The 24461-nt window shown below is 46.8% G+C and overlaps 1 protein-coding gene across 1 annotated transcript; it reads right to left on the bottom strand.

The window, feature by feature from the left end:
- IFNAR1 (interferon alpha and beta receptor subunit 1) lies at positions 1 to 24134 on the bottom strand. Its single transcript, XM_038766274.1, has 11 exons — positions 24056 to 24134; positions 20271 to 20394; positions 18562 to 18740; positions 16072 to 16205; positions 15047 to 15182; positions 14225 to 14333; positions 11093 to 11292; positions 10807 to 10964; positions 6531 to 6681; positions 718 to 872; positions 1 to 150 (listed from the first exon to the last, which is right to left on the bottom strand). Exons 1-11 carry the CDS (start codon positions 24120 to 24122, stop codon positions 91 to 93), a joined length of 1473 nt encoding a protein of 490 aa, XP_038622202.1. The 5' UTR covers positions 24123 to 24134; the 3' UTR covers positions 1 to 90.
- Positions 24135 to 24461: the final 327 nt, after the last annotated feature.

Raw genomic sequence — 24461 nt, forward strand, 5'->3', positions numbered from 1 at the left:
CGTTCGCTTCTTCAGGATTGGGGGTGTTGGCGTTTTCGATGATATAACAACTCTCCGTCTGTTCCTCCGAGGTGATGAGGAATAGGCTTTTCAACTGTTGGTCGTAGAGACTCTGATCAAGACATGGAGAAGAGAAAACATCGGAGATAGCTTTATTGTAATGAAAAAAAAAAAAACGGATGGTATGAGATACGTAAATTTTCAGTCTTGGAGCCAAAATAGGCAATCAAACCCACCTCTCTACTTCAAGGACCCATTCGTATCTGTAAGTTTAGAACTTGAGTCTAACAGAGTCCCTTTGGTAAAATTGCATCACTCAAACTGAAGCCACACATAAAAATCAATGACAACAGCTTTAAAAAAAAACAACAAAAGCAAACAACAAAACTCATTTCCCAGAATAAATCATTAGGCTGAGAGAAGAGCTTAAAAAATACCAAGTTCACCCTTGGCAAGTGAGAGGGTGATTATTTCTATTTGCAAGACTTTTCACACCACCAAGCCTTAGATATTAAGGAAGAGGTACCTCCCTCTCTAGACTGTAAACCTGTTGTGGGCAGGAAACGTGTCTACTAACCCCGTTATACTGTACTCTCCCAAATGCTTCGTATGGTGCTCTGCGTACAGTAAGCCCTCAATAAATATGACTGATTGATTATCAGCTCTATAGTGAGGTAGCCGAGGATGAATCCGAGGAAGCAATGAGGAATTACCTACCTCCCCTAAATTTGAAGGGGGTTTGCAAGATGGGTAGAACACATACTTGATACATCGCCATAAGAATATTACACCAGAGAAGGCAACGGGGACTACAATTAAGAAAAATATGGCTGCAGATACAAGTAAAGTAATCAGGAGGAAGGATTTTCTTTCTGAAAAAGAAAGAAATAACACATAAAAAAAATAAAATACTTTGCAATACAATGCTGGAAAACAAAGGGGAAATTGCAAGAAACCATTCTTTTTTTAAAAAATATGACACTTTCGAGAAATAAGCCACAGGCATTTCTTCATACTCTTGCCTAAAAACTTCAAATCGCGTAGTATCGGGGAGTGGCGTGATCTAGCGGAGAGAGCAGAAGCCTGGGAGTCGGAGGACTTGGGTTCTAATCCTGGCTCTGCCACGTGCCTGCTGTATGTCCTTGGGCAAGTCACTTAACTTCTCTGGGCCTCGGGGACCTCATCTGTAAAATGGAGATTCAATCCCTGTTCTCCCCTCTACTGAGAAGCAGTGTGGCTCAGCGGAAAGAGCATGGGCTTTGGAGTCAGAGGTCATGGGTTCAAATCCCAGCTCCACCAATTGTCAGCTGTGTGACTTTGGGCAAGTCACTTACCCTCTCTGTGTTTCAGTTCCCTCATCTGTAAAATGAGGATTAAGACTGTGAGCCCCACGTGGGACAACCTGATCACCTTGTATCCCCCCCGCGCTTAGAACAGTGCTTTGCACATAGTAAGTGCTTAACAAATACCATTATTATTATTATTACTGAGACTATGAGCCCTGTGTGGGACAGGGACCGTGTCTGATTATCTTTTGTCTTCCCCAGTGCTTAAAACAGTGCTTGGCACATATTAAGTGCTTAACAAATACCAAAATTATCGGTGTTCCAATGATACTTGGAGTGCCGGAAATATAAGTAAGACTGTCATTCGATAGTATGGGAGTCACAAGGACCTGGGTTCTAATCCCGGCTCTGCACCTTGCCTGCTGGGCAAGCCACTTCACCTCTCTGTGCCTCAACTACTTCATCTGTAAAATGGGGATTAAGACTGTGAGCCCCGTGTGGGACATGGATATACGTCCAACTTGATTAGCTTGTATCTACCCCAGCGCTCAGAACAGTGCCTGGCACATACTAAGCCCTTAAACGCTATTAAAAAAATGCAACCCTTCAATATAGTCATAAGGCACAGTGGTTTAAAACGTCATAAAATAAACAAATTGAGAGGGACTTCAAACTGTGACATCAACTGGGAGAACCAAGAAACCCGGCATTTCCAAGGAAAACCTATTCCAGCCACCTCGGAAGAGAAAGATTTTTCTTGATTTTTTTTCGGATGCAGATTAGCCGTTCGGTTTTTGGCAACCGCCCTGGCTTTGGTGGAAAGGTTCCCACCTCCCACTTGCTGAAACCCCGTCGTCGTCGTAATTTATGACTTACTGAAAATGAAAGAAGTTCAACGCAACAATGGAGATCTTTGTGTACTGCTAATGAGTTACGGCTACAGTAACTGCGCTAAAGTCCTGGGAGTTCCCGGGACACGGGAACTCCCGAGGAGCAGACAGGAGGTCTCATGGCTCCAAACCCGAAGTCCTATTAATTTGTTCAATTAATAGGGATCTATTAATTTGTTCAATCATATTTATTGAGCACTTACTGCCTGCAGAGTACTGCACTGAGCACTTGGGAGCGTACAACAGAACAGTCAACAGACTCATTCCTTGCCCACAACGAGCTCACAGTTTAGAGGGGGAGACAGACAACAATAGAAATAAATTCATTCCTTCAATCAATAGTATTTATTCATTCATTCATTCATTCAATCGTATTTATTGAGCACTTACTGTGTGCAGAGCACTGTACTAAGCCCTTGGGAAGTACAAGCGCTTACTGTGCACAGAGCACTGTACAAAGCGCCTGGGAAGTTCAAATCGGCAACAGATAGGGACGGTCCCTACCCAACAACAGGCTCACAGTCTAGAAACGGGCTCATGCGACAGATATGTATGAAACGTATGTATATATGTATATATGTTTGTACATATTTATTATTCTATTTATTTATTTTGCTTGTACATATCTATTCTATTTATTTTATTTTGTTAGTATGTTTGGTTTTGTTCTCTGTCTCCCCCTTTTAGACTGTGAGCCCACTGTTGGGTAGGGACTGTCTCTATATGTTGCCAACTTGTACTTCCCAAGGGCTTAGTACAGTGCTCTGAACACAGTAAGCGCTCAATAAATACAATTGATTGACTGACTGATTGATTTTGTTCTCTGTCTCCTCCTTTTAGACTGTGAGCCCGCTGTTGGGTAGGGACCGTCTCTATATGTTGCCAACTTGTACTTCCCAAGCGCTTAGTACAGTGCTCTGCACACAGTAAGTGCTCAATAAATACGACTGATTGATTGAAAGTACGTACTACGTATAGACTGTAAGATCGTTGTGGGCAGGGAATGTCACTGTTTATTGTTGTACTGTATTTTCCCAAGCACTTAGTACAGGGCTCTACACACGGTAAGCGCTCAATAAATAAGTTGAACGAATGCTATGGGGTTGGGAGGGGTGATGACTAAAGGGAGCAAGTCAGGCGATGCAGAAGGGAGCGGGAGGAAAGGGAGACTTAGTCAGGGAAGGCTTCTTGGAGGAGATGTGCCTTCAATAAAGCTTTGATGGAGGGGAGAGTCATTGTCTTTCAGATTTGAGAAGCAGCGTGGCTCAGTGGAAAGAGCACGGGCTTCGGAGTCAGAGGTCATGAGTTCGAATCCCGGCTCCGCCACATGCCTGCTGCGTGACCTTGGGCAAGTCGCTTCACTTCTCTGAGCCTCAGTTCCCTCATCTGTAAAATGGGGGATTAAGACCGTGAGCCCCGCGTGGGACAACCTGATCACCCTGTATCCCCCCCAGCGCTTAGAACAGTGCTTTGCACGTAGTAAGCGCTTAATAAATGCCATCATTATTATTATTTGAGGAGGGAGGGGGTCCCAGGCCAGCGACAGGCTGTGGGCCAGCGGCGAGATAGACAAGATTCAGGTACAGTGAGAAGCCTGGCGTTACAGGAGCAGAGTGGGCAGGCTGGGTTGTAGTAGGAAGGGGGAAAGGTGAGGAGATTTTATTCGATGCGGAGGTGGGTGGGCAACCGCTGGAGTTGCTTGAGGAGGGGGAAAACACGTCCTAAATGTTTCTGTAGAAAAATGATCCAGACAGCAGAGTGAAGTATGGACTGCAGTGGGGAAGAGACAGGAGGCTGGGAGATCAGCAAGGAGGCTGATGCTGTAATCCAGGCAGGAGAAGGTAAGTGATTGTATTAACGTGGCAGCAGTTTGGATGGAGAGGAAAGGGCGGATTTTGGCCATGTTGTGAAGGTGGGACCGACAGGATTTAGTGATGGGTTGAATAGGTGGGTTTGAATGTTTGACTGTCTCTCCTGTGGTGGCCAGAGTGGAATCAAAATGCCAAGTATGGGAATTCAAATCTGAGGTCAGGCCAATCATCATCATCAATCGTATTTATTGAGCGCTTACTATGTGCAGAGCACTGGACTAAGCGCTTGGGAAGTACAAATTGGCAACATATAGAGACAGTCCCTACCCAACAGTGGGCTCGCAGTCTAAAAGGGGGAGACGGAGAACAAAACCAAACATACTAACAAAATAAAATAAATAGAAAAGCTATGTACAAGTAAAATAAATACATAAATAGAGTAATAAATCTGTACAAACATATATACATGTGCTGTGGGGAAGGGAAGGAGGTAAGATGGGGGGGATGGAGAGGGGGATGAGGGGGAGAGGAAGGAAGGGGCTCAGTCTGGGAAGGCCTCCTGGAGGAGGTGAGCTCTCAGCAGGGCCTTGAATCGGGGTTGGCCAGGGAAGCCCTGCTCTCCAGGATCTTAAATCCAGTGTGGGAGGCGAAGAAACATCAACTCAAAAACCCAGTATCTAGTGACAAATATATACAGCCCGCGACCATGTCTAATTACCACCTGTGTACTATTTCCCGGTGCTTAGTACAGTGCCTGCACGCAGCAGGTGCTCAAATCATCAGACAACAGTATTTACTGAATGCTTACTGCGTGCACACTGTACTAAATACATGGGAAAGTACAATGCAACAGAGTTGAAGCAGCGCGGCTTAGCGGAAAGAGCCCGGGCTTGGGAGTCACTTATCAGCTGTGTGACTTTGGGCAAGTCACTTCACTTCTCTGGGCCTCAGTTACCTCATCTGGAAAATGGGGATTAAGACAGTGAGCTCCACGTGGGACAACCTGATTACCTTGTATCTACCCTAGCGCTTAGAACAGTGCTTGGCACATAGTAAGTGCTTAACAAATACCATCGTTATTTTTATTATTATTGAGATGCAACCCCTGACCCCAGTGAGCTTACAGTCTAAAGGGGGAGACAGACATTAAAATAGATTAGGGTTAGGGGAAATAGAAATAAAGAATGGTGGGGCTGGGGTGAGCGTGACAAATACTAGTGATTGACTGAAAAGGATGCTAGTACATTGCCACTTTCAAAAGACCTTACACAACTACCTCCCTGAAGAACAGGGGCCGTCTCTGCTTCCCCCTTTTGTGTAATTTTTCCCAGTGCTTAGTACAGTGCTCTGCGTTCAGCCCTGCGTTAGACAAATCTAACACAGATTAAAATGTGTGACCAAAGTAAGGAAGATTAACTGATTAAAAGATGGAAGTGAATTAAATATTCAGGACTTAGATTTCAAGGGGGGGGGGGGACCATTTTAATGTCTCAAATGTTTATATAAATATTTATTTTACACACACACACATATTTATATTGTTAAAGCACTTACTGTGTGCCAGCTGGTACAGACAAAAGATAATGAGGCTGCACACATTCCCTGTTCCACATGGGGCTTACAGTCAAAGTGGTGATAAATATAGTGAAACTGACTTAGGGATAATGGTCCAAAATCCAAGTAAATGCTATGATAGAAATTCAAAAATGCCTTATATGTTTGAAACATCTTGGCCTAGTGGAAACAGCGTAGGAGACTTGGGTTCTAGCTCCTGGCTCTGCTACTCGCCTGAGCCCGCTATTGGGTAGGGACCGTCTCTACATGTTACCAATTTGTACTTCCCAAGCGCTTAGTACAGTGCTCTGCACACAGCAGGCGCTCAATAAATACGATTGAATGAATGAATGAATGCTTTAGGACCCTGGGCAAGTCACCTAACCACAACCTCAATTTACTGATGAATGCTCTCTCAAGAATCAACTGAATGCTTGCTCTGCGCAGGGTACTGTACTACAGAAAATACAATATTTTTGATGGTTTCTTTTATATGGTATTTGTTAAGCACTTACTCTGTGCCAGGCACTGTTCTAAGCGCTGGGGTAGATATAAACTAATCAATTTGGACACAGTCCATGCCCCACATGGGGCTCACAGTCTTAATCCTTATTTTACAAATGAAGTTAACTGAGGCACAGAGCAGGTAAGTGTATGCCCAAGGTCATACAGTAGACGAGTGGCAGAGGCAGGATTAGAACCCAGGTGCTTCTCACTCCCAGGCCCACTGCTTCTCATGTTAAGCGCTTACTATGTGTCAGAAAGCGAAGGAGGCAGTGGCATAGATACACACTTACCGGTCTAAGTAGAAGGGAGAACAGGTATCGAATCCCCACTCTACCGATGAAGTAACTGAGGCACAGAGAAGTGAAGCGACTTGCCCAAGGTCACATGAGCTTTCAGTCAAGAGGCAAGCTAGATCCAAGAGGGTGCCAACTTAGAGAAACATTTGCCAACATTATTATTATTATTATTATTTGCGTACTCACCTGGTTTTGTTTCGGCACAAACAACACTACTAAAATTACTGCTCTTGTTGCGTTTGTCATCCTTAATATAGGCTTTTGCTTTGAAACAGTACTCAGTGAGGGGTTTCAAATTTGGCACTCTAAATGACTTCTCGGTTTCTACCATTTTCTTCTGTAAAACACACAGAAAAGCGTGGTCAACATTATCGTAATTCCAAGAAGCTAATCCTGCAGCTAAGCGTTGCATATTACTGAGGTTATGCTGGTTGAAATTAAACGTTTGGACAGAATCACTGCAGAACCCTCAAGAGCACAGCTGTTTTTTTTTTATTATTATTATTATTGTTAACAGTAATAACAATTTGGTATTTGCTAAGTGCTTACTATGTACTACGCACTGGGATACGTACAAGATCATCAGGTTCGACATGGGGCTCACGGTCTAAGAAGGAGGGAGAAATTGAATCCAGACTGTAACCTCGTTGCTGGACTGTAAGATCGTTGTGGAAAGTGCCTACCAACTAACTCTGTTGTACTGTACTCCCCCAAGCATTTAGTACACAGTAAGTGCTCAATAAATACCACTTATTGGTTGATTTCTTTTTAAGGCATTTATTAAGTGCTTACTGTATGCCAAGCACTGTTCTAAGTGCTGGGGAGGTTCCAAGGTGATCAGGTTGTCCCACGGCGGGCTCACAGTCTTCACCCCCATTTTACGGATGAGGCCCAGAGAAATCAATCAATCAATTAGTCGTATTTATTGAGCGCTTACTGTGCGCAGAGCACTGTACTAAGCGCTTGGGAAGTACAAATTGGCAACATATAGAGACAGTCCCTACCCAACAGTGGGCTCACAGTCTAAAAGGGGGAGACCGAGAACAAAACCAAACATACTAACAAAATAAAAGAAAAAAAAAAAATCATCATCATCATCATCAATCGTATTTATTGAGTGCTTACTGTGTGCAGAGCACTGTACTAAGCGCTTGGAAAGTACAAGTTGGCAACATATAGAGACAGTCCCTACCCAACAGTGGGCTCACAGTCTAAAAGGGGGAGACCGAGAACAAAACCAAACATACTAACAAAATAAAAGAAAAAAAGATAATAATAAAAAGAAAGTTAAGTGGCTTGCCCCAAGTCACACAGCTGACAAGTGGCGGAGTCGGCATTTGAACCCCTGACCTCTGACTCCAAAGCCGGGGCTCTTTCCACTGAGCCACGCTGCTTCTCTAATTGACTGACTGATTGAATACCCATTTTGCAGATGAGGCCCGGAGAAGTGAAATGACTTGCTCAAGGTCACCCAGAAGACGAGGAGTGGCAGAGCTGAGATTAAAAGCCAGGTCGTCTGCCACTCAGGCCTGGACTCTTCTCTTTAGGCCAGGCTGCTTGCCCTTGGTCCCGCTACACTGTAAGCTAATTGTGGGCAGGGAATGTGTCTTGTCTATTGTTGCATTGTACTCTTCCAAGCCTTTAGTACAACGCTCTGCACACATTAGGCGCTCAATAAATAGGATTAAATGAATAGGCTTTAACAAAGCACTCAACTGTCCTCTACTGGTCAAAGAGTTGTCTTCCTCCCACACTGCCCAACCTCCTCCCTCTGGGAGACCTTGGAGTGGTGGGAGAATAATAATAATACTAATGTTGGTATTTGTTAAGCGCTTACTCTGTGCCAAACACTGTTCTCCGTGCCGGGGTAGATACAGGGTCATCAGCGTGTCCCACGGGGGGGCTCACCGTCTTCACCCCCATTTTACAGATGAGGTCACCGAGGCCCAGAGAAATGAAGTGACTTGCCCAAGGTCACCCAGCTGACAGGTGGCAGAGCCGGGATTAGAACCCGCGCCCTCTGATTCCCAGGCCCGTGCGCTTCCAACTAAGCCACGCTGCTTCTCAAGAACGGACTCGGGCCATTTCGTTGGGTGATTTCTTCACATTTTCATTCATTCAATTGTATTTATTGAGCGCTTCCTGTGTGCAGAGCACTGTACTAAGCGCTTGGGAAGTACAAGTTGGCGACATATAGAGACGGTCCCTACCCAACAGCGGGCTGTTTTCGACTGGAGGATTGTTTCCCCACACCACGTCCATTCAAGTGCGGAATCCCAACCCCCCCGAGAGGACTTGCTGAGCGCTTGCTGGTTGACAGCCGACAGTTCCAGCTCCTCCCAGGCTTTTAAGTGGGTCCTTGGCAAATTTCTCTTGAGAAATCTCAAGGATCCAGAGCGGAACGCCATCGGTCCGCGGCCGAGCCGCCCCTTGGCACTGCGGGTGCCTCGCTGCGTGCTCAGCTCAAGCGTGTCACGACCCGTGAAGGCGGCCGGGGCCCGTGATGGGGATGAAGGTGGAGGAAGATGAGGAGGGGGCAGTGGAGACGGGTGAATGTGAAATGGGTGGAATTTGTAGAGTTTGGGGGGCGACGGGGGGACTGATCTTCTCCAGAATAGCCTGCTGAAGGATTTGGAGGAGGGAGGGAGGGAGGGAAGGGAGCATGCAGCCAGTAGGCTAAATCCATTAACTGGCACCTCCTCCCCATCCTGCCGCACACGGTAGACCGAATTTTGGGGATGAAGGTGGAGGAAGATGAGGAGGGGGCAGTGGAGACGGGTGAATGTGAAATGGGTGGAATTTGTAGAGTTTGGGGGGCGACGGGGGGGACTGATCTTCTCCAGAATAGCCTGCTGAAGGATTTGGAGGAGGAAGGGAGGGAAGGGAGATGGAGCCAGTGGGCTAAATCCATTAACTGGCACCTCCTCCCCATCCTCCTCCAGGAGGCCTTCCCAGACTGAGCCCCTTCTTTCCTCTCCCCTCGTCCCCCTCTCCATCCCCCCGTCTTACCTCCTTCCCTTCCCCACAGCACCTGTATATATGTATATATGGTTGTACATATTTATTACTCTATTTATTTATTTATTTATTTTACTTGTACATTTCTATCCTACTTATTTTATTTTGTTGGTATGTTTGGTTCTGTTCTCCGTCTCCCCCTTTTAGACTGTGAGCCCACTGTTGGGTAGGGACTGTCTCTATGTGATGCCAATTTGTACTTCCCAAGCGCTTAGTACAGTGCTCTGCACATAGTAAGCGCTCAATAAATACGATTGATTGATTGATTGATCCTGCCGCACACGGGAGACCGAAGGAATTTCCTTAGGGCCAACCTCGGCTACTACAAATTCCTCTTTGTGGCCATGGGGCTTCTTTCTCTTCCCCGCTTGCGGGGTTTGGGCTCTTGTTGCTCTGCCCCAGCTGCTGCTCCGGGGGGACCGTGGGTGAGGGAGCAAGGCCCAGAAGTTAGAGAAGCAGCCCGGGCTTGGGAGTCGGCAGGTCATGGGTTCTAATCCCGGCTCCACCACCTGCCCACTGAGTGACCTTGGGCAGCGTGGCTCAGTGGAAAGAGCCCGGGCTTTGGAGTCAGGGGTCAGGGGTTCAAATCCCTTCATCCATTCAATCGTATTTATGGAGCGCTTACTGTGTGCCGAGCACTGGACTAAGCGCTTGGGAAGTCCAAGTTGGCAACATCTAGAGACGGTCCCTGCCCAACAGCGGGCTCGCGGTCTAGAAGGGGGAGGGAGACAACGAAACAAAACATATTAACAAAATAAAATAAATAGAACAAATATGTGCAAATAAAATAAATAAATCCCGCTCCGCCACTTGTCAGCTGTGTGACTTTGGGCAAGTCACTTCACTTCTCTGGGCCTCAGTGACCTCATCTGTATAATGGGGATAAAGACTGTGAGTCCCCCGGCGGGACAACTTGATCACCTTGTAACCTCCCCAGCGCTTAGAACAGTGCTTTGCACATAATAAGCACCTAATACTATCATTACTATTATTATTGTTAAGTCACTTCATGTCTCCTTGCCTCAGTTACCTCATCTGTAAAGTGGGGATTAAGACTGTGAGCCCCATGTGGGACCCCGACCCCCACCCCCCCGCCGTGGGACAACCTGATCACCTTGTAACCTCCCCAGCGCTTAGAACAGTGCTTTGCACACAGTAAGCACCTAATAAATACCATTATTATTATTATTGTCACTTCACTTCTCCTTGCCTCAGTTACCTCATCTGTAAAGTGGGGATTAAGACCGTGAGCCCAATGTGGGACAGGGACTGTGTCCAACCCAATTACCTTGTATCTACCCCAGCACTTAGAGCAGTGTTTGGCACACAGTACGCACTTAAATGTCACAACTATGCCACTCCCTCATTACACGCCACCGGTTGATTTTTCCGCTACACATACACACACACTCACACCTTGGTAACTGAGTACTTGAATTTTTACCTCAAGTTTTGAGGAGTTGTCCATGAGGATAACTTCATAAATTAAGGAATGATATTTACTCATACTCTTGTTCTCAGCTTCCCCTGGGTCAGCGATGTAGACGTGGAGTGTAGAAGTATCATGGGATTCCACCTTTATGCTTGGAGGGCCTAGTTTAGCTAGGGACAAGAGACACGGCCTCAAATCAGTTGAAGATAATAAGTGAAAAGTAAAAACCCAAAAACCAAAACCTCTCACATCAATGCTGATGAGTAACAGTACCCAACAGCAACAGTAATCGGTTTACCTTCCACAGAAGGATTAAATTTTCTTTCCTGGGACCAAAGTGATGAATTTTCTCCATATACCGCTTGTACCCGGAGATAGTAAATCCCTGTTTCGGAAATTTCTGTTGAGAAGTCACACGTCGTTGCTCTAATGTTGTCACAACTAGATACCGTCTTCCATTTATTCGAGTAGTCCTTCGGATATTTCTTGTAAAAACCACTACATGATCAAAGGTTATTTGTATTAAAAACTCTGCCTGGGACAGAAGTGGACACTGAAACCTAAACTTTGTAACAGAATTGCTTTCGTTTTCAGCGGCACGTTAATTGTCGTATGCACACTTTTATATTTAACGGTTGAATTTTTTTAAATACATCAACTAGCAAATGAACATCCTTTGAAATTACAAACTGGCAGGATGAATTTTTCAGCCCAGCTAATGGGTCATGGACTGCAGGACGATAATAATGATAACATTAACAACTGTGGTATTTCCTAGGCATTTACTCTATTCCAAGCACTGTACTAAGCCCTGGGTAGATACAAGATAAATCAATTTGAATACAGTCCCGATCTCATTTGGGTTTCACAGGCTAAATAGGAGAGAGTGTGGGCGCTTCATCTCCATTTTAAAGCTAAGGAAACCGAGGCACAGAGAAGTTAAGAGACTTGCCCAAATGGACCAGTAATTCACATCTGCGGATTTCTACTCCCTGGTCTCATCATGGACCAGGCATGAGAAGACAGATATTGAGCTTCAACTCCCAACCAGCAACGGGACAATGATCCTAATAATTCAGCCATTCATTCATTCATTCAATTGTATTTATTGAGCGCTTACAGTGTGCAGGGCACTGTACTAAGCGCTTGGGAAGTACAAGTTGGCAACATATAGAGACGGTCCCTACCCAACAGCGGGCTCACAGTCTAGAAGGGGGAGACAGACAACAAAACATATTAACAAAATAAAATAAAATAAATAGAATAAATATGTACATGCCAGTCTCCAAACCCCAAGGTGAAAGAAAAGAAAGAATGGAACTGGGGATGTGGGAAAGGGGGTTAGTGAGGACAAATGGGGAATGGTGACTGTGAGCCCACTGTTGGGTAGGGACTGTCTCTATATGTTGCCAACTTGTACTTCCCAAGCGCTTAGTACAGTGCTCTGCACACAGTAAGTGCTCAATAAATACGATTGATTGACTGATTGGTGACTAGAAAGTGGGAATGACCTGGAAAGAGAAAGGATGTCTTCCAAAGGGTCAAGGGCATCGTAAAGAAAAAGAAAGGCACCAGTATATAATGTGCTCTTGCTAACTATATGGAACTGTTTTAAGCACTAACCATCGTAAGTTTGAAATAATCAATCGTATTTATCGAGCGCCTACTGTGTGCAGAGCACCGTGGAGAATGAAAAAGAAAACGCTGACAGAAATTCATCAAACCCACCAGATGAATAAGCCTTTATTTTTCCACAGGGGAAATTCTCCATCCAATCTGCTGCCTGCCCAGCAACGAGACGGGAAACAAGGAGACAATTCTGTCCCTTAATACTGGGAGTCAGAGGACCTGGGTTCTAACCCCGGCTCTACCACTGACCTGCTGCGGGACCTTAGGCAAGTCGCGTCACTCCTCCGGGCCTCAGTTTCCTCTTCGGTAAAGTGGGGATTCAATACCCATTCTCCCTCCTCTTTGGACTGTGAACTCTGGTCAGGGCAGGGAGCTGTGTTTGACCTGGCTATCCGGTACCTACCCCAGTGCTTAGGACAGTGGGTGGCATATAGTATATTTATTTACTATTTATTTATTTGTCAATAAATAGGATTGATTGATTGATTGATAGATATAGTAGGCGCTTACTGGATCGCACGGTGGACCCAAAAGACCCCGGCACTGCTCTTTACCCCTCGGCCTCTACTTCCCAGAGGACGACAGCTGGCTGACCTACTGCCTCGTGGAGGCTCACTCATTTCTGGGCCTTCAGGCGGGGACGGTCAGAGTAGACCAGGATCCCTGAGGCACTGGGAGGTATTACCAAACAGCCTCCAGGAGAATCAATCAATCAATCAATCAATCGTATTTATTGAGCGCTTACTGTGTGCAGAGCACTGTACTAAGCACTTGGGAAGTCCAAGTTGGCAAAATATAGAGACAGTCCCTACCCAACAGTGGGCTCACAGTCTAAAAGGGGGAGACAGAGAACAAAACCAAACATACTAACAGCATGGCGTAGTGGTTAGAGCACAGGCTTGGGATTCAGAAGGTCATGGGTTCTAATCCCGGCTCCACTATCTGTCCGCTCTGTGACCCTGCGCAAGTCACTTCACTTCTCTGGGCCTCAGTTACCTCACCTGTAAAATGGGGATTGAGAGTGTGAGCCTCACATCAGCGACTGGGTCCAACCCGATTTGCCTGTATCCACCCCCAGCGCTTAGTACGGTGCCTGACATAGTAAGTGCTTAAAAAATACCTCAGTGATCATTATTAGTCTTTGGGGGATTCACGGAGGGCAGGAAAAGAGCTTGTCTGAGAATGGAGAAGCAGCGTGGCTCAATGGAAAGAGCCCGGGCTTTGGAGTCAGAGGTCATGGGTTCAAATCCCGGCTCCGGATTTGTCTTTGGGCAAGTCACTTAACTTCTCTGGGCCTCAGTTACCTCATCTGTAAAATGGGGATTAAGACTGTGAGCCCCCCGTGGGACAACCTGATCACCTTGTAACCTCCCCAGCGCTTAGAACAGTGGTTTGCACATAGTAAGCGCTTAATAAATGCCATCATTATTATTATTATTATTAATGGCCAGACAGGATCCCAGAGTTGGGAGAAGCCTCTCTCTGGTGGTTTCCTGGTTCACCTGAACCAGGGCCCGAGACACTGGCACCGAAAGACATCTTTGCTTTCCTTAAGGATCGACTGCGGCGGTGGGATGAGTGGAAGCAGGCCTGCTTCTCACCGCCTAGGGTTAGGGGTTCACTGTGGGGACCCCCCGGCCGCCCGGTGCCCCCAAACCCAAGTGTCTGGTGACCCTACTACGAGGCTCAGGGGTTGGAGACCGCAGAGGGCAGATCGTTCGAGGGAGAAATGGTCAGCAGATCTGTCGGTAAAGCAGGAGGAAGTGGAACAGGAGGAAGGACACATGTCTGGTCAACTTACAAGAGCCACTGAACACGAAAGCTCGCGTCATCATCCGGGTAATCCCACTTAAGGACGTAGTTCGTGTTTATGGCGGAAATATCTAAGTTTCTCGGACGAGGCATTTCAACTAGCGGGGAAAAAAAAATGAGGAAAAACGTGATTCACTTTCTTATTTACCCCTTCAAATGTACTCATTGGCCTCCAGAGCTAACAAGAGGTTTCTGAGCAAGGAGAACTAAGAAGACTGTGTTACAGAGCTGAAAAACCCGAATAAGGTCATTTTGTGGGCAGCAAGTGTTTTCTTATTGGTAAGCCACATTTCCGATTCTGTGGAAGGTCAAGAGGTATTAAGTCCTTTTTCATCAAAGGGGAAACATTTTCATCCTTTCACAAAAGCCATCTTTCACGATTAGGAATGGCATAATTTACACGAACTCAAATCCAAAATACCAACTTCCTAGCTCTTCCGAATGGTACAAATAATAATAATAATGAATGCATTTGTTAAGCGCTTACTATGCGCAAAGAACTGTTCTAAGCGCTGGTGAGGATACAAGGTGATCAGATTGTCCCACGTGGGGCTCACAGTCTTCACCCCCATTTTACAGAGGAGGGAACTGAGGCCCGGAGAAGTTAAGCGACTTAACAAAAGTCACACAGCTGACAATTGGCGGAGCTGGAATTTGAACCCATGACCTCTGACTCCCAAGCCTGGGCTCTTTCCATTGAGCCACGCTAATACAACTAAAGATGCACAACTCTAGCCCCTCAGAGAGAAGCATTAAGACTTGGGACCCTCCACTTAAGAATACCTGATCCTAAATACAATCTCTTTCTTACCTGTAGTATTTACACAAAACACTGGGCTGAAGAAACTGATTTTTTTTTTCAGCAACATTCTTACTTTCAAACAGTACGTGGTCTCTGGTGCCAGATTATGAATTTCATCTCTGGGATGAATACGTAGACTGGTTTTCTGAAAAATAGAGAGAGAGAATTGTACTTTCCTCATTTGACAGACGACCGTTCTCCCCATCCTCAAAACCTTTGATCACACCTCCTCCAGGGTGCCTTCCTTGGAAGATGGCTAATTTTCCTCCCCCAGTTGAACTTCTCCAAGTTCCACCTGCACTATTTCAGAACCAAGTTCCTACAGCCTCCAGGCATTTCAATGTATTTGTTATATACTTTATACTTTCCCTGATCTGTAATTTAAGTGCCTGTCTCCCTCCCCAAACTGTAAGCTCGTTGAGGGCAGGGATTGTGATCTCCCAAGGGATTAGTATTGTGCTCTGCCCTCCGCAGGTGCTCAATAAATGCGTTTGAGGATGGTGACAACCTGGGGAAGGAGACTACCATTGGAAATGGCCTTTCGTTAAGATTTTGAAATAATAATAATAATAATAATAATAATAATAATAATGGCATTTATTAAGTGCTTACTATGTGCAAAGCGCTGTTCTAAGTGCTGGGGAGGTTACAAGGTGATCAGGTTGTCCCATGGGGGGCTCACAGTCTTAATCCCCATTTTACAGATGAGGTAACTGAGGCACAGAGAAGTTAAGTGACTTCCCAAAGTCACACAGCTGACAACTGGCTGCCCACTCAACAACCTTTGAAGCCACACATAATAATAATAATGGCATTTATTAAGCGCTTACTATGTGCAAAGCACCATTCTAAGCACTGGGGAGGTTACAAGGTGATCAGGTTGTCCCACGGGGGGGCTCACAGTCTTAATCCCCATTTTACAGGTGAGGTAACTGAGGCACAGAGCAGTTAAGTGACTTGCCCAAAGTCACACGGCTGACAACTGGCTGCCCACTCAACAACCTTTGAAGCCACAAATGCTACACAGTACTTACTTCCTCACTTGAAGAGTTCTTCCAGATAATCAACTCATAGGTAAAACTTAAGATTTCATTTTCCCAGAAGGTCTGACCACTTTTTGGAGAAACACTGATGAGTACTGTCCCGTCCTTAGATTCCAACTCGACTTCTGGCGGTCCGATATGAGTTGCAAAAGAAAAAAGCATTTCATATCAACCACTTAAACAGATAGAAAAATGAGCAGCTCACCAACAACTACGATGGGATCCATGTCTAGCTTGAGGAGGTTTTTAGTATCAAATTCAGCACAAAATGGGAAGCGTTCAAGGAGATGTTTTCACTTCGTCATTGTTGCCAACTTGTACTTCCCAAGCGCTTAGTACAGTGCTCTGCACACAGTAAGCGCTCAATAAATACGATTGATTGATTGATTGTTAGCTGGACACCTTACAAGGTATACGACCCCAGGGAGCACCGTTTCATCTACTGGAGAAGCAGCACGGCCCAGTGGATAGAGCAGGGGCCCAAGAGTCAGAAAGTTATGGATTCTAATCTCGTCTCCACCACTCGTCTGCTGTACGACCTTGGGCAAGTCCCTTTACTTCCCTGTGTCTCAGTTATCTCACCTGTAAAACGGGGATTGAGACTGTGAGCCCCCAATGGGACAGGGGCTGTTTCCAACCCAAGTTGCTTGGATCCACCCCAGCACTTAGTACAGCGCTGGCCACAGAGTAAGCACTTAACAAATACCATAATCATTATTAGTATTTTCCTCTCTCCACTCCTTTTCTCCTGGAAGGAAATGAAATTCCAAGAGTGGAGCGAACAAAAATAAACCTGTCCTCTGGAGCCGGGATAGTCGACTTGGCATCTATTATCGACTTCAGTTCACTCTCCAATTGACCCTTAGGAGTAGAGTAATACTTATATCCTTGTCTCCACATTGGCAACCTGTTGCAGCCAAAAAGCCCAAACGTGGCCGGTGCCTTCTATCCTCGTGACACGGATAATCGGCTGCTGTGGGCGGGGGACTGCTGCTACAGGTGACAGCACGGAGGCCTTACTGGATCCTAAATCACCGCATGCCGGGCTAGCTGCTTCCCAACAGCCACGGGCTAGGCCACCCAAACTACGTTCTGTCATCCGATTTACGGGTCGCCTCCCTCTAACTTGCTCTACTTAAACTACTCAGATATCTTGGTGGGCCCCGCTGGCCACGGAAGCCCGGCCTTGGGGTGTCAGCATCGTCCGGCAGCCTATTTGCTGTGCTCTGCCATTTGATAGGAAGCAGGTTGCTGGGGCACAGCTGTTGTCATGACCCTGAGAGCGCCGCATGATGCTTTTGTTACATTCCGGCCACTCGGATGCGAAGCGAGCCGCTCTGCCCTGGAGAGGGACTTCAGTTAGTCAGCCATATTAATGAGCGCTTACTGTGTGCAGAGCGCTGTATTAAGCACTGGGGAGAGTATGATAAAACAATAAACATTTCCTGCCCACGATGAGCTTACAGTTTAGAGGGGGACACGGACATTGAAATTCCTGACGGAGCAGCTGGAGAAAGCCTTGCTGGGGGTATCTCATACATGCTATTATTCCCTTTTTTGGCGATTCAGACTGTACGCTCATCATGGGCAGGGAACGTGTCTACCAACTTTATTGCATTGTACCCACCCAAGCACTTAGTACAGTGCTCTGCAGACAATAAGCTCTCATTAAATACCACTGATTGACTGATTCATTTAAAAGTTTGCCTCCTCTCCCCCGCTAAATTGTGAGCTCCTAGAGGTCAGCGAGGATGTCTTCCACCTCTGCTGGACTGCTCAACACCAAGTGCTTAGTACAGCATCTTGCACACAGTAAGTGCTCAATAAGTACCACTGACTGATGAAGGAGAGCTCCCTCCATCACACAATTAGTTCTCCCAGTTCCCCCAGTCCCTCCGGCCCATCACTACAGAGACCTCCAACTTAGCACATATTAGCCTCCTGAGAAGACACTCTAGATATTCAGTTCTTATCATTTGACAGCACGCTTCCAAACTGGCAAAATTGGGTCACGGCTCTGAGCTTTGAGTTTCAGTGAAAATAACTGGCTGTATGTAAGGTGGGGGTTTTATTTTCTGCTCCTAGATCAAGGTACTAAAGAATATTTTATCTGTTCAAAAGACTGCTAGCGGGAAAGGAGGAATGAGTGCACCTAGTGTGAGGTGGAAAGAACCGCAATACAAATCATCCATTTTAGTCGTATTTGTTAAATACGGCTGAATGAATTTAAAAAAAAAAATGAGTCCTTGTAAAAGTCAAGCTGCAAGTAAAATGCCGGGACCACAATGAGAAGATGGAAAATGAGTTATAGGAAAAGAAAAGGCAACGCTTTAGTAACCTGAAGATCTCATTCTGAAGCAATACAAAACAGAAATCATGAAATCAAGTCTTAATTATACAATGTGCGCAAGAACGGCAGAGTGGCCCCTACAGCGGTCATAAAAAGCAAGAGATGATCAAATTGCCCATCTCCGTTCTTACCTACGAGAAATGGAACAAACCGAATAACCTTAGACCAGGGAGAAGCGTCTGTCCCCATTTCGGCTCGGACGCGAACATCGAGTTCTTGAAAAACAAGCTCATTGGAGGAAAAGTCACAATTTGTTTCGATGACATTCTGGCATCCCGGTAATGGCTTCCAAATGTCCTCTCCAATCGACCTGAGTCCAATGAAAATAACCAGAGGCACCGAATAATTGTTAGGTATGCACGCTGTGCTCAATTTTATGATTTAAAACTACAGGATAGGACTGTATCAATTTGAAGAGCCATTTTGAGCTGGGAACGACAACCTAGACAGAAACCCAAACTGCAACCCAAACAATTCTGAAGAGTTCTGTCAAAAGGGGTGAATGGATCATGAATCTGAAGGTGATCTGAAGGGGTCAGGCCATTTCCAATGGTTACCCCACTAGAAAGTCTTAATGGCATCAGTGACGCTGATTTTTGTTAGTTATTTGTTAGTTTTGTTTGTTATTTTGTTAGTATGTTTGGTTTTGTTCTCTGTCTTCCCCTTTTAGACTGTGAGCCCACTGTTGGGTAGGGACTGTCTCTATATGTTGCCAATTTGTACTTCCCAAGCGCTTAGTACAGTGCTCTGCACATAGTAAGCGCTCAATAAATACGATTGATGATGATGATGGAGGTACATTCTCAGATAAGACGTTACTCAACAAGGACTTAGGAGTGAACTCTAAGAGCTATACAAACTAGTGGCTCAGAGCTTTACAGATATACTAAGTAGGGATGCTGTCCAAATGCCCAAGTGTTCCAGCCACACCTCACTGGGCAAGATTCATCGCTGCAAAATGTGCCGGAGATCAAAGTCAAGCCCATATGAAAACCATCACAAATTGCGCCCCTAAATTCCAGAACCTTTATTCGATCGTATGCCACTGTGTCAGGAATCATGCCTCCCACTTGGGGAATTTCTCTCAGCCCCCGCTGAGGTAAAGGCTCCTCACAAAGTGGACGCGGACGTCCCGAGCCGGGTTGACGGCACTTGGGTTGGCACATTCTGGGCCGTGACCTTCCCCGGCCCTGAGGAAGCCCAGGCAGGGAAATGGGCCCAACCCTTCCCACTCTTTAGGGCTTGGATTTGTTCGAGACCACCCTCCCGTCCTCTTTTATCTACACCTGCCTCTACGGGATGGCCTGAGAGGCTCCAGAGCGACCCCAAAGATTGGGGGTTGGACCAGAATTGCCTCTCCACCTTATAGCTATGCAGTTTTACAGCCCTTGGAGATCCGCCCAATATGCGGCCAACGAACACTACTGGTTGATCGGGTTGGAATACATCCAGAACCCTGTTCCTCTACCGGATGTCTGTTTGACTTGAAAGATCACCTGTTGAGTGAGTAATGGAAAGAAACGCTTTAACGCGGAGATCAGAACACCCTCAATTCCTCCACAACGTGGTCTGGTGCTACGTGTTTTTGATATAACGCCTTCAGGGAATTCGGGAACGTCTTTTCCACAAGGTCCAGGTAAAAAGTGTGCGATGTGACACTGGGGGAAAAGACTCTGCATCCATGGGCAGTGTCATTCAAGGCGTGAGGATCAGACAGAGAGCTCGCCTCAAAACAAAGCCGGTCAAGAACATAATCCCAGCATTCAAAGAAAACCGAGTGTGCAAAGTGAAAACTTCTCCCGAGGTAACTGTGGCCCGTCGGAAAGAAAAGCAAACCCACTCTTGGTAATATGCTGAAAAAGTCACGTTGGTAATGGATCCGTTGCCTACGCTCCATTGAAGGATAAAGGCACTATCGACGATGTAGATTTGGACATCTCGAGGAGCTGCCAGATTCTCTCCATCTATAAAAGTAACACAAGGAGAGAAGAGGTTGCAAGCAACACATTAAAAATATGGTGGAAAGCCAGTTATCCAAACATCAGGCCTGTCTCTTCATTCTCGCTTATAAAAATAACCACCATAATAAAAAACAGTGGTATTTGTTAAGCACGTTGTTGGTGCCAAACCACTGTGCAAACCACTGCAGCAAATAAAACACAAGATAATCAGATTGGACCCAGTCTCTGTCCCACATGGAACTCATAGTCTATTAGGCAAGGAGGACAGGGATGATAAAGTTGTCCCCATTTTACAGATGAGAAAACTTGGGCAAGGGACATGACTACAGTCACAAGGCAGACAAGTGGCAATGCCGGAATTAGAATCCAGGTTTAACAATAATAATAATGATGGCATTTATTAAGCACTAACTATGGGCAAAGCACTGTTCTAAGCGCTGGGGAGGTTACAAGATGATCAGGTTGCCCCTCGGGGGGGCTCACAGTCTTAATCCCCATTTTACAGATGAGGTAACTGAGGCCCAGAGAAGTGAACTGACTTGCCCAAAGTCACATAGCTGACAATTGGCGGAGCCGGGGCTTGAACCCATGACCTTTGACTCCAAAGCCCGGGTTCTTTCCACTGAGCCACACTGCTTCTCTACCGGGCCATGCTTTTCTTTCTTTCCTTTTCATTCAACTGCCCCTTCGACGTTCAAAAGCTCAGGGCAGAAACCATGTCTTTTACGGTTCTCAAGGACTTGGGCCAGAGCTCTGCAGATGTGCAATAGACGTTGGATAAAGGCACACCGGTGAAGCCAAACAGCTTTCCCTTGTTGGTGCATCACCACCTACAGAGGCTGCAATCACATCCTAATCCTAATCACATCCTCCCCCTCGTCCCCCTCTCCATCCCCCCATCTTACCTGCTTCCCTTCCCCAAAGCACCTGTATATATGTATATATGTTTGGACATATTTATTTCTCTATTTATTTATTTATTTTACTTGTACATATCTATTTTATTTATTTTGTTAGTATGTTTGGTTTTGTTCTCTGTCTCCCCCTTTTAGACTGTGAGACCACTGTTGGGTAGGGACTGCCTCTATATGTTGCCAACTTGTACTTCCCAAGCGCTTAGTACAGTGCTCTGCACACAGTAAGCACTCAATAAATACGATTGATTGATCCTAATCCTCCTCGACCTCTCTGCTGCCTTCGACACTGTGGACCACCCCCTTCTCCTCAACACGCTATCCAATCTTGGCTTCACAGACTCTGTCCTCTCCTGGTTCTCCTCACCTCTCCAACTGTTCATTCTCAGTCTCCTTCGCAGGCTCCTCCTCCCCCTCCCATCCCCTTACTTTTGGGGTTCCTCAAGGGTCAGTTCTCGGTCCCCTTCTGTTCTCTATCTACACTCACTCCCTTGGTGAACTCATTCGCTCCCACGGCTTCAACTATCATCTCTATGCTGATGACACCCAACTCTACATCTCCGCTCCTGTTCTCTCTCCCTCCTTCCAGGCTTGTATCTCCTCCTGCCTTCAGGACATCTCCACCTGGATGTCTGCCCGCCATCTAAAACTCAATATGTCCAAGACTGAACTCCTTATCTTCCCTCCCAAACCCTGCCCTCTCCCTGACTTTCCCATCACTGTTGACGGCATTACCATCCTTCCCATCTCACAAGCCCGCAACCTTGGTGTCGTCCTCGACTCCGCTCTCTCGTTCACCCCTCACATCCAATCCGTCACCAAAACCTGCCGGTCTCACCTCCACAACACTGCCAAGACCCGCCCTTTCCTCTCCATCCAAACCGCTACCCTGCTGGTTCAATCTCTCATCCTCTCCCGACTGGATTACTGCTTCGGCCTCCTCTCTGATCTCCCATCCTGTCTCTCTCCACTTCAATCTATACTTCACGCTGCTGCCCGGATCATCTTTGTGCAGAACCGCTCTGGGCATGTTACTCCCCTCCTCAAAAATTTCCAGTGGCAACCAGTCAACCTACGCATCAGACAAAAACTCCTCACCTTCGGCTTCAAGACTCTCCATCCCCTCGCCCCCTCCTACCTCACCTCCCTTCTCTCCTTCTCCAGCCCGGCCCGCACCTTCTGCTCCTTTGCCGCTAACCTCCTCACTGTGCCTTGTTCTCACCTGTCCCGCCGTCGACCCCCGGCCCACGTCCTTCCCCTGGCCTGGAATGCCTTCCCTCCGACATCCGCCAAACTAGCTCTCTTCCTCCCTTCAAAGCCCTACTAAGAGCTCACCTCCTCCAGGAGGCCTTCCCACACCGAACCCCCTCCTTCCTCTCCCCCTCCCCATCCCCCCGCCCTACCTCCTTCCCCTCCCCACAGCAACTGTATATATGTTTGTACAGATTTATTACTCTATTTATTTTACTTGTACGTATTTACATATATTATTTATTTCATTTTGTCAATATGTTCTGTTTTATTGTCTGTCTCCCTCTTCTAGACTGTGAGCCCACTGTTGGGTAGGGACCGTCTCTATATGTTGCCAACGTGTATACAGAGAAGCAGCATGGCTCAATGGAAAGAGCCCGAGCTTTGGAGTCAGAGGTCACGGGTTCGAATCCCGGCCCCACCACAAGTCTGCTGTGTGACCTTGGGCAAGTCACTTAACTTCTCTGAGCCTCAGTTACCTCATCTGTAAAAATGGCGATTAAGACTGTGAGCCCCACTTGGCGCTTAGAACAGTGCTTTGCACACAGTAAGCACTTAGGTTCTGTGAGCCTCAGTTATCTCATCTGTAAAAATGGAGATTAAGACTGTGAGCCCCTCTTGGGACAACTTGATCACACTGTATCCCCCCCAGTGCTTAGAACAGTGCTTTGCTCATAGTAAGCGCTTAACAAATTCATTCAATCATATTTATTAAGCGCTTACTGAGTGCAGAGCACTGTACTGAGCGCTTGGGAAGTCCAAGTTGGCCACATATACAGACGGTCCCGACCCAACGGCGGGCTCACAGTCTAGAAGGAGGAGACAGACAACAAAGCAAAACATGTGGGCAGGTGTCAAGTCATCAGAACAAATAGAATTAGAATAACAGAATAAGTAGATAGAATAAATAGAAATAAAGTTAGATGGGCATCATTAACAAAATAAATAGAATAGTAAATATGTACAAGCAAGTGTTTCCTAAGTGTTTCCGAACAAATGCCATCATTATTAGTATTATTACTTCCCAAGCGCTTGGTACAGTGCTCTGCACACAGTGATCGCTCAATAAATACGACTGAGTGAATGAATGGAAGACCCAGCGCTTAGTAATAATAATAATGGCATTTATTAGGGACTGTCTCTATGTGTTGCCAATTTGTACTTCCCAAGCGCTTAGTACAGTGCTCTGCACATAGTAATTGCTCAATAAATACGATTGATGATGATTTATTAAGCGCTTACTATGTGCAAAGCACTGTTCTAAGCGCTGGGGAGGATCCAAGGTGATCAGGTTGCCCCACGGGGGGCTCACAGTCATAATCCCCATTTTACAGATGAGGTCACTGAGGCCCAGAGAAGCTAAGTGACTTGCCCAAGATCACAGAGCTGACAAGTGATGGAGCTGGGATTGGTACAGTGCCTGGCACATAGTTAAGCGCTCAGCAAATATCCTCATCGTTACGATTAGTCGGAGGCCGCCCCTCCCTGAAGAGGCTCACCTGAGGCGAGGAGGAGCAGCAGGCCGAGGAGGGTTGACATGAGGGCAGCCATGCCCGAGGCCTCCATCCTTCCGGCCGGTCCTTCTCTCCCGGCCCGGAGGCCCGTCCGCGCATGCGCGGGGAACAGACGAGCGCCGCCCTCGGGTTCCAGGAAATAGCGCCCCCCCCCCCCCGAGGGCCGCGAGACTGCGCATGCGCCGACCTGCCAGCCGCCGAGGGGAGGAGGAAGTGGGCGCCGCCCCGCCCTCGGGTTCCTGGAAACCGCTACCGCGGGCGAAGGGGGCCGAGACGGCGCATGCGCCCCCCCTCGGGTTCCTGGAAACCGCATCCTCGGGCGAAGGGAGCCGGGGCGGCGCATGCGCCTAGCGGCGGGGCGCGCGTGCGCGGTAGGGCCCCAGCGCCTACC

Source organism: Tachyglossus aculeatus, chromosome 24, assembly GCF_015852505.1.
Source record: "Tachyglossus aculeatus isolate mTacAcu1 chromosome 24, mTacAcu1.pri, whole genome shotgun sequence".
Classification (NCBI taxonomy): domain Eukaryota; kingdom Metazoa; phylum Chordata; class Mammalia; order Monotremata; family Tachyglossidae; genus Tachyglossus; species Tachyglossus aculeatus.